Raw genomic sequence first — 15,601 nt, forward strand, 5'->3', positions numbered from 1 at the left:
GTTATTGCTCCATTTCTCCTTCTCTATCTCTCTCTACTTTGCTCTCATTGTTAGTCAGCTAACTAGCTAAATGGACATGATGAATATGTAACAGCAGCTGTTGTTGTTTATGGCATTAAGTCCCCAAATCCTGAAGCAATTTGAGCGATCCCTCCTCTCCCTTCCTCTCCTCACCCAAACATCTCGCTTTCCTCTTCATTTGACCTCCCCACCCTTCGTTCTCCAAGTTGGTTTCCACCAAGATGTGTTTATTACTTTAATAAAAGCATCTTTTTACGCATTTCCTCGCCTCGTGCACACGCCACCTTACTTGTATGGGATGTGCTTGCTGCCGTTGACCAGGGCCAGGATCACGTTGCCGAGGGCCGATAGAGAAAGGCACAGAGGGGCAGCGCCGGGCAAAGAGTTCTCCCTGCTTTTCACGTCTCCTCCTCCAAGGACTTTGAGATCACAACTGCCCAAATCCAGCAGGTGGAGGCGACTGCGACCTCCTGACACTGGTAAGGTAAGGAAATAGGGAAGGGAAGAAAGAAGTTTAAACCGGTGAATGTAATCCTCAATATATCAAAAGAAGAAGCTTGTGGGGTTTTTTTCTGAATTTTGTAGCATCATGATTTGATAAAATGGTAAAAAAAATAGAATGTATCTGAAGGCATGTTGTGTTCCCACATGATTTATGTCATCATCAAATATCCCATTCTATATGTGATATATACACACGTGTGTAATGAGACTGAATCGAACTGAAGAAAGAACATTTTTTGACAGGTATACGCACTATTTATACTCAGTGACTAAAAGAAAATTCAGTCAATCTTTGTGGTGTACTCTCACTCCCTGCTTGCTCTCCTTTGTGGTGAAGCAATATTTAACTACTAAACTGCATTTTTACTGCTGCCTTTTTTATTTTTTTCCATGACATTTTTTACTACTACTTTTTTAAAATAATATATGTTAAAATGATATGTTATAATTTGTTATCACTTTCCTATTTAGAACAAATTGTACTTACTTCCTCCTTTGCCTGTCTTTTCCATGCGGTACTGGTATATGTGTAATGTAAACAGCATGTGTGAGTTTCTGTGCTCTTCTTCCGTGGTGTGGCTGCTGTGACGAGCTGCGATGGCTGCATCCAGGAACCAGGCCGCCTTCTCCGGGGTCGGAGCGCGCAGTTCAGACTGGTTCTGGAGCTGCGAGACGTGTGGGAGGAGGGAGGTTGTTTGAGTTTAAAAAAGGACCGGAGAGCGAAGATACAATTTAGTCCAAGCTGAGGTTTGATTTACCTTCAAAGTGTCAAAAAACACTGATAATACTGACACACTGATTGATTGACAGATTACAATAAAGCCAAAGGTGAGTAAGAGAGCAGGTGGCTTTGTATGTGTGTGTGTGTGTGTGTGTGTGTGTGTGTGTGTGTGTGTGTGTGTGTGTGTGTGTGTGTGTGTGTGTGAGTGAGAGAAGGTCTGTGTGGTAAAGCAGATTCTCATTACCAATGAGATTATGTCAGATTAGCTAAAGACTATAAAGTTGTTCGTGTATCAGACCAATAATCCTATAAACGTAAAACTGCAGCTCAACACACAGAGTTCATCCCGTCACTCAGGTGCTTTTGTCGGGCGTCTACATACACACCTATTGAGACTACTTATTGAGCCCGCTATGTAGTTACTAACTTAAAACGTCCAACAGTTACATAATGGTATTTAGACTTAGAGCCTTGTAAGTAGGCTTCTGTTGTCGGAATCACAATCATCAAAGTGTTTGTAAGCAACCAATACATGTCAATTAAAGCAAAATCAATTTCAAGAAAAAAGCTTGTATACATCAAAGAATATATTTTTTCCATTTGTGTCTGTCATTGACTCGTCTTTTTCTTCTTAGAATAGGGTTACTCTGATGGAATTTAAGTAACACATCTATTTCTGGACTGGATGTTTTAAAAAAATGCCCTGGATTATTTTGACACTAATAGCATAGTAAAACTCTAATTTTGGCTGCTCTGAAGTGAGTAGCTAAAACAAAAGAGAACTGCCTGAGGCTAAAAACAACAATGGTAAAGCATTTTAATGACGAGGTCCAAAGTTCATACACACACTCGCAGGATTTAACTCATGGCAGACGCGTTGCATGAAAGAGTGCTACCGTCAGCTGCTGTATGTTTGTGTGCATTGTATCGTGGGTTTTTGTGCCTGTTGGTCACCTGCATGCCACAGATAGGGTCCTCAAAAAGGTAGACTCCAGGTGACTGTCCATCCTGTCCGTCCTGTAAGCTGCCTGTGGCCACTTCAGACAGCAAGTCCTTAAGGTTCTCCTCTTTTCCCCAAACCTGAACACACACACAGCAGTTGAATAATATCGATATCACATCGTATTTTATTTTCTGAGAAAATATCCGCCCAAATTGACTTGGACTAAATGTGGTCCGACCATTTTTATAGGGAGTTATTATAACCTTGTCAGAGAGAAGTCAAGAGTTGAATATTTAACATTTAGGTAACTGTTGTCTGGTATGACAGCACAACCTTTGCAGCGTCCCACATGTTTGTATCGGTGATGGCACCTGTGATTCTCTGCAAGAAATGAGGTAAATTGAAGTCTCGCCAGTAATACTCACCTCCACTGCAGAGACACGAACAGAGAAGCGTGCTCCCGTTTTCTCTTTTCTCTCATTTATGAGCTTAAACAACCAGGAGATGGCACAGGGGATTATACCCAGAGTCTGGAGAGCGTCATCACGGCCAATCATGGTGTAGGATTTACCTGGAAGAGGGGATTCATAAAAGTTAGGAAAGGTCAAATTAAGAAAGAACATCATGAAAAAGACATGTAGTGAAAAAGGGGCTTTATATTAGTGCATGTGTGCGTGTGTGTGTGTGTGTGTGTGTGTGTGTGTGTGTGTGTGTGTGTGTGTGTGTTTGAGTGCCTGAACCCCCCCCCACACACACACACACACCTGCTCTGACTGTCGGGAGTTGGAGATCAAACACACACCTAAACAAAGGCAATCGCACCAACACGAACATTTCCACTTAAACAGGAGATCAGAAGCCTGACTTGTGTGATGCAGGCGAGAGAAATAAATGTGCTCCGATTTGTTCAGAGATAACGCGGTGGGTCGGTTGTTATGTTACATTGTTCACCCTGAATGTCTCTTCCTGCCAAAACAAAGATGCATTTCATGATTTGTCAGAAAAAATGTTGAATATTGTTTGTTTGGCATTGTTCCCTAAAGCACAATGCAAAACTCTTCTTGATAAAACTTCACACTGATATTAAATCAATGCTAAAGAATCAGCTGTATCAGCAACAATGGGTGAATTACTCAATTACTGATTTAACCAATTTGCAGGTTGAATTCTTTTGATTTAACAAATCCGACTTGTTTCGTACCACTACATAACCACAAAGCACCTCTTTTCTCTCTTTTGCCTTTCAGGATGTACACGAGAGAGAGAGAGAGCGAGAGAGAGCACTGGCCTAAACATCAACGTGAGTACACGTGTTTCCGTCTGGTCAGCTAGCTGACTGTTTCACTGACTAATACATCGTCACTCTTTTCTGCAGGGGATGAAGCTGTGTGTGTGTGTGTGTGTGTGTGTGTGTGTGTGTGTGTGTGTGTGTGTTTATGCATGTGTATCCATGTCTATGTATATTCCCATCATTGATCTCATCAAACAGCAAAAGTGTGAGAGAAATATCAACAATTCAACGACTCGCACACTTCTGCTTATAAACACACACAACACTCGCTCACATTCCTCGTTACTAAAAGATGATCTATCCAAAGCCAATAGTCACATAACCAACACCATAATCCAGCAGAGGATTCACTTATATTCCGGAAGGTCGTCCATTTTTTTTCACAATAATAATAACTTATTCAATGAAGAACTGGTTACTCTTTGTGAAAGATGAGTCGACTCGTGTGTGTGTCTGAGAGCCCATTTGTGTCTACAGCCACGGGCCACGAAAAATGCTCGTTGTGTTACTTTCTCCATTTTAATTAGGGAAAAAGGTAATGCAGCTACAATCCAGCCTCATTAAACTCGAAAGCAAGGATCATCTCATCTGCTGGCAGAGCAGCCGTTGTCGTGTCAGAGCCTCTCTGCACCATTAATACAACCGTAAAAATGATTGAAAGAGCAAACTGTCTACGGATCATATGAAAAGACTTTCTGTGCTAAAGACAAAAAATGTGGTTATGCCTATCCTGTAACACAATCAAACTCTGGCAATAGGAGCTGTGTTTTAGGGGCATATTGTCTCAGTTGTTGGGTTAGTGTCTTGGGAGAGCTCTGGTGATTGTGTGTGCATCTGTTTGTTTGATCGTCCCTGAGGGAGAAGTGGATTCGGTTCTGCTCTTTGCCCACTCTTTAGCATGCTCGTGTGCAAACGTATGACACCAATGTGAAAAAAGAAAAGCATCTGTTTATCACAATTTGGGTCTTGTTTTCAGATGCCACCATCTTTATTTATGTATTCATTTACAAATGAGTTTACTTGCATAACAGATTTGGCAGGTGATAAAATTCCTGGTTTCAAAAAAAATGGCTGGTTGTTAACACAGAAATGTTCCCTGCTGAACTGCTGCATTTAAATTCTCTGCGCTCGTCCCCTGCCAACATTTCGAGGGGCTTTGGGGACTCCAGCTAACTGCATGCGGATCACAAGAAGGGTTATGCTGCTTGCATGTACAGGGATAAACACAACGAGGGGTTGACCCAGGGCCTAAGACACTGTGTGTGTGTGTGCGTGTGAGCTTTGGCTCTCTGTTTGTGCCAGTGCATGTGTGTGGGTTCCTGCATGTTGCAGTGTGCACAAAGGGGGTTCCAACCCCTCTTTCAGACAACTCCTCCGAAAACCAGCTTCAGTAGGATTACAGAGAGAGAGAGAAGACACGACGGAAACACAGACAGAGCAGACTGAGAATGCTTTCGGCTCCTGTAGACACTAATCCTCTTCTTTCTCCCCTCTGATAGATGAGAGCCAAATGAGAGACAGCCGCACTGTCGGTCGGACACACAGAAGATGACTCGCTGGCCGCACATGCTCTGATTGCGTAGTGTGCGTGCATTTGTGTGAGAGTTACCCAGTTTGGAGTGTCCAAAGCAGAAGACGCAGCCATCTGCTCCGTTTACCACCGACTGAATCACCTCGGCAACCGTTCCCGCGCACACCTCCGCCTAGCAACCGGCAGACAGAGGAGATGACGGAAGACGGTCAGGAAAGGCATGACGACCGGGAAAGAAACGATTTTTTAAGATAACTCCTATTGATAGACCTTTTAATCTGAAATCACTCTTTTAATGATTGAGGCTTGATGACACTTCGGTAGATGGTTTTAGTCAAGTAAGCTATTTTAACAGACATTTTAAATATCTGGGAACTACATATTGAGGGTTATCCCCTCAGCCACTGTTTGCAACGGTTTGCATAGATTTGTAATTCATTTTATAAAAGGTTGCCTTTTCTTTGTGTCATGGGTTTCTCTTACCTGTGATGCATCAGGTGGGAAAGCAGCGTCAAAGCTGAACATCTTTGGAGGAACCTGATTGGCTCCCGCCTTTTTCTGGGAGGCAGAGCTCGCTGTCTGATTGGCTGCGGGGTCCATGATGGTGATTTGTTTCTTCCTGGGATCCACTTTAAGGAAGGAACTGGACTCCGCTGCGTCCGACTGAGACGCCGGGCACACACGAACCATCACTTTCACCTAAGACAAAGAAAACATACTGGTGAGACACCAAGACACCGCTAAGCCTCACAAAGACCCAAAACAGATGCAGAGGTTAAAGCCAAAATCAAAAGGATTCACGCAGCCTTCACAGTAGCGTAAAAGTGAGTGCTAAATGTAGTGCTAAATCTTTGGTGCTTACCCAGAAAAAAAACCTACGTGAGTGGGAACTATGAGCAGATTGGATCATAGTGAGGGATTGTTGTCACAGGCATCAGAACTCATCTGTGCCTTATAGCCCCCCACAACAGACTCCCCAAAGACTCAAAACAGTCCGATTTATATTTCTTTTAAGACTCACATGAATGCTCTCTCTCATCACCTTACTCACACCGAGTGCTTCTTCATCCTTCCCCTCATTCACCTGTTACTCTTTTGTAATCTCTCCTTTTTTCCTCTATCCTAAATCCGCTCTTTTTTTTCTGCCCTACTGCGTAGCTTCAGTTCCTTGCCACATATCAGAAGCCTGAAGTGCAGGATTCCAGTTTCTGCTTTCTCTCCTCCTCGCACTCCTCTTTCCTCCCACTCCTGTCTCAAACGGTTTGCAGCCACAATTTACCGCCTGACAGCTGCTGTTGTTTTTCTTTGATGTCAGAGGAAGCAAAATGCTGCGTCATCAAATCTGAGTGAGCTCCGGGACATTTTACCATAATGAATTGAAATATTTTTTCAAGATCTTTCTAAAGTTTGAGACTTTTAAACAGTTTATTTATTCTCTCTTGATCGTCCTCAGGCGTATCTGGATGGAATAGACATTGTCTCTTTCTCTCGCACTCGTTTGATCTCTCACTACCTAAAATCACTACTTGATTCAGTATGGAAAGTTTACCGCAGATTTCGCCCTCTGACAATTGAGAGAGAGGCTTTGTTAGAGGACAAATGGTCCAGATGCAATGAGAGCTCTATAGATTCAGGCTCAACCACACCAACTGTCTCAGAGAATGATCATCAAATATATTGGATTTACACTGACAGTGGATGGATTATGAAGTGATTATGTACAGTATACGAGTCGGTTTACCTTTTCTGACTTCTACTTCCTACTTACAGATGTATTTCTTTCTGTCACCGTTGATTTCCCTTTACAACTTCTGACTGAGCTGAGTTCAACCAAACGCTGAATACAACATTGTTAGGCAACCCAAACAGTTACAATAAGTGAAGTAAAAGCACACCGTGAAAGGTTTCAACTTGTACGACAACATGGACAAAAGCTAGCATACGCTGCATAACTGCCTATTTTACTAGAAGTGTGAAAATAATTTACTTAATGAACATCAAGCCAAAAATGAACTTCTTTAAAATGTGGACACGTTGGTCTGCAAGGTACAATGTAAAATGTAAAAACATCTTGTATAGAGTTTGATCAGACTGAAATCAGAATCAGTATTAGTTCACAGTCAATTGGCTACAGCTTCAACAAAATGTAAATTATTTACAGTTTAAGATACGACAGATGCAAAGAGCGTAATATTGTGTAAACAGTAAAGCAGCTGACAGTGTACAATATACAGACGGAAGATGTGCAATTCCTCAGCCTTGCACTCCAGACTCTCCAGAGTCTTATTTTTGGAAACTTTGCAAGTTTCCTTAGAAAATCCAAAGAACACACATTTTTGAACTACGTCCTTTAAAAGAACCAAACTATGAATGAGGATACAGCATTTTGAGTGAACCTAAGTGACTCGAGACCTCTAAATCCTGACAAGGATAAAGCAGTCTAGAGAATGAAAGATGGATTATAGCATTCAAATATCTCTGTAGTTGTATAATTGATCATGGAACGAGAATTCACAGGATTCTGTCAGTTGTATTATATATTTTTGCTAAATATGTGCTTATTAGCACAATTGGACAAATTAAAATAGTAATGAGACCCATTACAGATCTATTTACCATGTGCCTTCCAATCAGTAGGATTTAGTCAACAGGGCTCAGATGTGCAGATGAAAAGAGACTGCTGTGTTTATGTGGCTCCTAAGAGGGAAGGAAAAGGAGGAGATCTGTCGTCTGCTTGTGCTTGTTCGGGCGGACGGATCATCGTCTGAAGAGTGATTCTACACCGCGTCCCAGTTAAACACCTACATGGGTACACGACAAACTCAGTAACCCCAAAACTCTTCAAACCACACAGCACTCTATGTGCATTCACAGAATAAACGGAAGTGAGTTAAACTTCACATTTTACTTACACACCCATTAGCTGAGTATTTGGAAAATACAATGTCAAACGCTGTGAAATGTACGAAAATGGTTTATTTTCTAAATAAATTAAACTGTTGATTAATTAACCTCTGCTAATTAACATAGCAGATGTTATCTACTATGATGGATAACGTCAGTAACATAAAATCATTTTTTTCCACAAAAGAGATTAAAAATTGGTACAAATGATTTTCTGTAATTCATTTAATTGCACTGGAGCAAAGAGACAAAGGCAACCAGAACAAGGTCACGTTATAATGAACAAAGTCACCTAGAAGGATAAGTGTTTTATTAAAAATGTAAGCATAAAAGTCTACTGGTATCTAATATACTGCCGTGTAAAAAGCACAAAGCAAATAACAGTCCAAGAGCCCTTAATATAATGCCGTTTTTATGCATATTTCTTTGTCTCCCTTCCTGTAACACACACACACACACACACACGCTCAATAATTAACAGGCTTTCCTTTGGTTGCATCATTAAATGACCATAGGCCATTTAAGAGAGTTCGTTCAATAAATTGTGTGATGCGTGTGTGTGAGAGAGTGTTTGCTTTGAATTCTTTCTCAGAAGAAGGTAATTACAAAACGTGTGTGTCCATGGATGAGTTGTGAGGTGAACTGAGATGCCACCGAATACAATAAATGTGTGACGTTGGTGACTTTGGAAACCTACGATACTATGGCTTAATGTCAGAGTTACACACTCTCTCTCTCTCTGTCTCCCTCACACCTACACACATCCATTTACACTTAGAATCAGTACCAGGCCCCCCTCCTGACCCCAATAAAAGCCCTTCACCCCGCTGGGAGGGGGGTGAGGATTTAACCTTAACAAAATTTACAAGGCCTAACTCATAAAGTCTTCCCTCTTGGGAGCCGATCTCCTCCTCGTGTCTAAGAGTGTGGGGGATAAGAGGGTTGTTTGTGTGTGTGTACTATTTTTTAAACCATCATAGCTCTGTGATGATGACTAACCAAATATCATCTGGCAAACAACACAATTAAAATAAAATAGAATAAATAATAGAATAGAATAAATCAACATAATTATGCCACATTTGAGATGTGTGAATCTTTTTTTCTGGCTGTCGTTGGTCTCCAGACACCAAAAGCGCGATAAGCTTTTGTTTGGAACGTTCACACTGGAAGTTAAACCTGAGTTCAGCACAATTGTAAAACAGGGATGTCAGCGGGTTTGTGCAAACCCACATTCACGTCATTCTCAGAGGATCCTTGGCATCGATCCAATGGTGAATCAATACATGTGGCAAAGTGCTGCAGCCAGTATGATGTACAAGCACATGGACGCAGGGAGAACACGGAGCTAATGGACTCTTTGTTCTTCCAATGAGAAGAGAGAAAAGCAGTTGGTGTGGCTTTTCTTTTTATAAAGCAAGATGAAGCACAATGTTAAATGTGGATAAAGTTGACAACTACGTGGTGTTTATTTGCACCAAGGAGTGAATAGTCACAAGGCAACGATTCAGCTATTAAGATATGCTACTTTATTTCCCATTAGTCGGCCAGTTTAAAGGCTGCCAGACATCTCGCTCAGGCAGAAATGATGGTAGTATTAGTTTAAAGAGTTACAGAGAATCTGAAGGAAGTCGGTCAGGTCAAACTCAATCCGTCACCTGAGAACCATGGGAACCCTTTTTTTCAAAAACATAACATACATTATTTTCCGTTTCACTTGCTGTTCAGTTATTTCTTAGGCAACAGAACTAATAGGTTACAAAAATACAGCCCCCTGTAGGCTTCACTCACATGAAATGTGCGCCTGGGTTGGCTGCAAATAGCATTCCTGGCTTTGGAAACCTAATAGCAAATAGCAATGTATATAACATAATAAGGTACAATGCTAACAGCAACATGAAGAAAGCTAAATGTGACACTAAAGTAAGAAATAGGTCACCTTTAACTCTCCTGTTACTAACACAACCCTAACAATACCTTCGTATCGCTTCTTCTATCTGCCCTCTACTTTCCCAGGCTCCCACTTCCCCAACACCTTCACCTTTCCCTTCTTCAGTCTCTCTTTGTGCATGAAAAACATTGTGCCCCTCAATTTCACTGTCCATGCACTCCATGCCCGATGCTCCTTCCATTCCCTCTGTGTGTCATCTCCCTTCTCTCTCCCTCTTACTTTTCCTTCCTTCAGAATAAAATGACAAGACAAAGTCTCCTTCTGTAATCCTCTCCTCTCTCACAGGGTGGTGACCTGCAGACATGAAGACGAGAAAGAGACGCTTGAGAAGTGAGTGTTTCTTTGACTGTTCTCCAAAGTCTCTGTGTGAATATAGAGCCTCCCATTTGATTCGGGCAAGGATGGGTGTGTTCTGCTCTGATGTGTTTATGCATGTATGATTACTGTGTTCAACAAATGTCAGGCTCCTGTCTATTTTAAACTACAATACCACTGTGGCGGCTAAAGATTACATCCTATTACAGATGTTGAGGCAAAGAGTTTTTTCTTCTCCCCCTGAGAAACTAACTTGACCCCTGATGCACTCTCTTGGATAGAAGGCTTCCTTCCGCGGACACAATGAAGTCTTTGAGCCAATTCAAGTAAGGGAATTCAGCTAAACAGCAACAAACAAGGCCGCGCTGAGAGAAAATTGTTCGATAGTCCCTCACAGCAGTGCTTCATTACTATTGGCTGGAAAATCAATAAGAGACCGAGACCGAGCTCTAATTGGTTACAAAAGACTGCAGAAACATGTATGGAGAGATGGGTACAAATACAATAAGGGAATAGCATGTTTGGGCTTCAGATCGATTCAGATTTTCCTTTTAATTTCATTCAGGCTCAGAAAAGAGTATCAACGGATAGAAGTACCGCGACGGTCTTACTGCTTACTGTTAAATGAGCCTCTATAAGACCTCTTTTATACGGTATGGGGAAATCATATTGCTGCTGTAATCCTGTCAATTCCACTACTGCAGGACCAATAAAGGATTATCTCATTTTATCTTAAATAACAAAGCCTTGTTCTGGATAACATTTCGCTTGACAGTCCATGTGGTGTGTGTGTGTGTGTGTGTGTGTGTGTGTGTGTTTCAGATACTAGGTGAGACAAATTGGCTACTGGATACCCATAACAGACCAACTCCCTCATTTAGATACAAGACACACAGACACCCAGAGAGGCAAGAAGACACACAAATGCCCGTGTAAAATGCACTGGCACACGCTCACTCATGACAGAGAAGCACACAGCTTGTGGCCTGAGAGGGATCGTTGCTGCTATTAAAAATTGATTAGCTGTCATAGCATCATTTTCCCCCAAGGTCAAGTCGCAATTTCTGAGGGTGTGTGTGTGTGTGTGTGTGTGTGTGTGTGTGTGTGTGTGTGTGTGTGTGTGTGTGTGTGTGTGTGTGTGTGTGTGTGTGTGTGTGTGTGTGTGTGTGTGTGTGTGTGTGTGAGTATGTGTGTGTGAAGAATGTTGGCTGTAGGAATGAGAGAGCTTGAAAGAAAACTCCTGCGGTCCTTCATTGTCATTCAGAAATGGAGAAGAGGAGAGAGGTTGGAGATAAAGGGATAGCGAGGCGAAGGATAAGACACATCCATTGACAAGAGAGACCAGGGCAAGATATTAGCTTTCATTACATTTTGATAATATTTCTCATCCTTTGCTCAGAAATGTTGAACTGTATGTGAATCGGTTACGATAGAGAACTGCGGGTGAAGTGCGGCAGACGGCTTGCAGAAGACTTAGTAAGCCTCGGGGCAACTGTGACACGGTGCATGTATTTGCGATGCAGCTTTGAACAAGACATGCTATGGTGCCTCTCTAAAGCCCCCTCGACGAGCCGCAGGCTTTGAAAAGCAAATCTGACATAGTGGCCGAACTGTGGGTTAACAGTTCCGGGATGCGCACATGAGGCCATTGGGCCCAGAAACACTTCTCTCCATCCACTGACCTTGAGAAAGACATTGAATCTATTCAACACTGACTGACAGAGCCCCCTTGCCATCCTTGACCTTGTTGTGGCCAGAAGCAAAACCCACATTCACCTTAACAGGTATTTGGCCATAAACCGATTATTTTACAAACATTAAAATACATTACAACGGCACAATATTTAATTAAGGAAGTTAATTCACCAGGATTACAACCATTAATCCCGGATCATGGTTGAGAATCAGTCCGTACCAGTGGAGGGCCGACCGACAGGCAGACTGCAATAGAGTCATCTCGGTGACGTTACATGACAGCGAATCCAGTTGGAACGGGGAACGAAATATTCAGCAAATAGGACTTTACATGAGTTACAGATCACAGATACGGATTGGCTTTGTTCAATCGTCGACATCTACACTGTATTTCACACCTTTGGTTTTCACCTGATAGATCCAAAAATGTCAATTACAGGCTCAGTGTTGTTTTTTTGTTGAGTGAAAATATATACACAGCTTAACTTCCTCGACCGATACAAATCTCCCCCAGCAGTCAGGGGTCTGAATGGGAGGCTCCCAGCTGGCTGATTAGATTGAAGGGAAACAGAGCTTAGCAACAACGCACGTAGAGAAGCACTCAATATCGAAAAATGAGAGCGGAGTTTGAGATACAGACGCCAGTCAGAGAGCTCCAATGAGGGATACATCCCAGCTAAGTCTCATCTCTCTCTCTCTCTCTCTCTCTCTCTCTCTCTCTCTCTCTCTCTCTCTCTGCGTAACACACACACATGCGGAATATCTGACCTGTGCAGGTTGATTTCCCCTGGCTTTGAATGTGATGTCTCAATCTGTTTTCTGCCATATTAACATGGGGGGGGGACACTAAACCCCCATCTCACTGGCAGACAAGCCCATGTATTCTGCAGGATGTATCGTACACACTTCCACCAGGGGCTTCGTTCCATGACATCTTTCATTGTGAACTATAATCCTATAAATTGGTGAGCATGCAAGTCTTTGTGCATGAGTGTGTGAGTGTGAATGTGTGCAAATGCCATTTGAGCAGGGAGCCGGCCCCCACTGCAGGTGACATTTCTGCTGTAGAAATGTCACCACAGCCATTTTCTCTCCATATGCGTGTGTGTGTGTGTGTGTGTGTGTGTGTGTGTGTGTGTGTGTGTGTGTGTGTGTGTGTGTGTGTGTGTGTGTGTGTGTGTGTGTGTGTGTGTGTGTGTGTGTGTGTGTGTGTGTGTGTGTGTGTGTGTGTGCGTGCGTGCGTGCGTGCGTGCGTGCGTGCGTGTGATTAGGTCTTGGCAAGCTACAATTGATTTTACAGCAGAGGCTTGTTATGTTGCAAATACCAGAATATTGTGACACTTTGGACCATGTCTTGTCCTTATTTTATCCGCCATTTCTTTCAGAAACCAGAGCAAGCAGAGCCACCACGGCTTGTGCCAGAATAAGCAATAGACGGATGGTTAAAATAGTTTGTGAATATGTGCTTTATGAAGTATAATGTACATGGAATTGTATACTCATACTGTAAGGGTCTATAATGCCAGTTTAAGTTGGCTGCTGTGTGTGTGTGTGTGTGTGTGTGTGTGTGTGTGTGTGTGTGTGTGTGAATGGCGCTTGTAAATATGAGAGTGTGAATCTGTCTCCCTGACAACTGAGGGGACATCTGTCACCTCCATATGGACGGACACGAAGATAGAGACTCAAAGGAGGGATGAAGCAAAAACACAGCACAGCGGGATCAAAATATTCATATAGCTTAATTTTATATAAATTTTAGTATCTTGTGAATTTTGCTTTGGGGATTGATATGGTCATGTCAAAATGTACTTATAGAAATGAAGTGTAAAGAATCAAAACTGTAGACTATGTAGAAGTGCCACAAAAATGTTGAGTAAAAGTACTTATTTTTGTCCTCAGTGAGCGACTGGTTTCAGCACATGCCACATAATTGCAACTTCCCTGCTTGTTTCAAGCCTTTGTAGCATTTTATCCACTCCTTCTTTCTGTCTTCATCTGCACCGTCAACTGTCCATCGGTGTCACGCGTGCATGCACGAGTACAGACGGACACATTCCAAAGCGCCCAGTCATGATATGCACAACTTGCTATGATGTTTGTAACTCAGACTCATATTCACAACACAACGTGTGGGATCTCTTTCCCTCTCCGACCGCTGTAGTGGACACATGGCTGTTTGATGTCTGTTTGATTTTGTCCTCCATAGTCATTCTTTTTTCCAGCAGTGACACACACAAACAGAATCAGTAAGCCTCTCACTCAAACTGTGGAGGAGGGGGCACTAAAAACTCATTACATGGACGATCAATATTGCACACACTTGAGAGGCATGAAACCCCCTCACATCCACAACATTCACACACAAGCGCGTTCCATCAACCGTTGGCAATGGTGACAGATGACTTTTGTCAGCCTGAGATGTGTTACCGTGGTAACCATTAGCCTGCATTCCGGTATGGTGCAGAGGGGGTGACACACACACTCATGCACACACATACCAGTGCATACATCTAGACAAATCGGCCAAGGTCATAATAAATGCATATTTTAAAACCTACCAGTGAAAAGGCCAAATCCACATCCAGATCTGTGAGGCAACAACAAATAAATACCTCGATCCTCAAATGACCACACCTATACTAATACAACTAACAAATAGTTTTAAAAGACTTGATTTACATCAACTGACATTTGACCCTCAACTGATTCATTTTTTTAAATAAATTAAATGCTTGAATTCTTGTGGATTTATGTGTTATGACACACAAGTTCATCCTCAAAAAGCCAAGAAAGAGTAATCTATCTGAACTAACTAAAAAAAACATATTTGCTGAAATTGTCAGGCAACATCTGATATGAAATAAATGCCATTTTGTCACTTACCAAAGATATAAAAATATAAGTGAGTTATATTCATTATGATTAAACTGGCCAATACTTCCCATGGTCCTCATAAACGTGTTGGGGTGAAACCAATCAAAAAAGACTTGGTAATGGTAACCACTGAACACGTCATCAGTCACCCATTCACACACTGATGACATGAGCTCCCATACACATCAGTAACACTCACACACAGTAGTCACAGCTACAGGAGCAATGTTGGGGTTAATTGTCTTGCCCAAGGACACATCGACACGCGGGTTAGCGGGACTTGGGATCGAACCGCCAATTATCCGACTGGAGGGCAACCGGCCTCTCCACTCGCCGACAGTCGCTCGAAGTACGTTTCCGTTACCTTTCCAAGCCCAGGGGTGTCTTTGATTTTGTTGGCTGCGCGGAGAAGGCATGGCGGAGCCGGAGGAGGTGCCATCAACAGGGCGGAGCTAAAATTGGTGGGGAACAGAGCGGGGTCACATGATTGCGAGGATGACGTCACTGGGGCCGTGACGGCCGCAGTCTTCTGCTTCTTCTTCTTGGATGCCAAGTTCAACTTTTGTGCAGCTCTGAGAGAGAAAAGCAAAGAGGAAAGGACCGAAGCCACTACGTCAATAAACTTGTTTTCTTTTTCAGTGTAAAACACTACTGCACACTCAGTAGTTTCAATAGAAAAAGAGAAAGAAGCTGAGGAAGGACAGGAAGGATGTTTGCACCTTTTCATGCACAGATGGGTCTATAATTAAATCCTCCCATAGCTTTCCACCGCAATGGCAATTGGCAAATATGCTAATTGCAGAATAGAGCTCGATTACACATCCTTTAACACACAGATGCGCATATACTAC

General features: G+C 42.5%; 1 protein-coding gene and 1 long non-coding RNA gene across 4 annotated transcripts in view; one reads left to right on the plus strand and one right to left on the minus strand.

Moving 5' to 3' along the window:
- Positions 1–15,601, minus strand: part of kif26ba (kinesin family member 26Ba) — a 64,590-nt gene that overhangs the window by 16,517 nt on the left and 32,472 nt on the right. For all 3 annotated transcript variants that reach the window (XM_040201284.2, XM_078085086.1, XM_078085087.1), the window contains exons 5-11: positions 15,115–15,322; positions 5,495–5,710; positions 5,090–5,183; positions 2,615–2,760; positions 2,201–2,326; positions 1,013–1,190; positions 311–497 (exon numbers count right to left, since the gene is read on the minus strand). In XM_040201284.2, the coding sequence (XP_040057218.2) occupies positions 311–497; positions 1,013–1,190; positions 2,201–2,326; positions 2,615–2,760; positions 5,090–5,183; positions 5,495–5,710; positions 15,115–15,322 (1,155 nt within the window). The remainder of the gene's footprint in view (positions 1–310; positions 498–1,012; positions 1,191–2,200; positions 2,327–2,614; positions 2,761–5,089; positions 5,184–5,494; positions 5,711–15,114; positions 15,323–15,601) is intronic.
- The window catches only part of LOC144385301 (uncharacterized), a 40,704-nt gene continuing 30,607 nt past the window's right edge, over positions 5,505–15,601 (plus strand). The window contains exons 1-2 of the long non-coding RNA XR_013451525.1: positions 5,505–5,732; positions 10,152–10,196. This is a non-coding gene — a long non-coding RNA (uncharacterized LOC144385301). The remainder of the gene's footprint in view (positions 5,733–10,151; positions 10,197–15,601) is intronic.

Source organism: Gasterosteus aculeatus, chromosome 12 (genome assembly GCF_964276395.1).
Source record: "Gasterosteus aculeatus chromosome 12, fGasAcu3.hap1.1, whole genome shotgun sequence".
Classification (NCBI taxonomy): Eukaryota; Metazoa; Chordata; class Actinopteri; order Perciformes; family Gasterosteidae; genus Gasterosteus; species Gasterosteus aculeatus.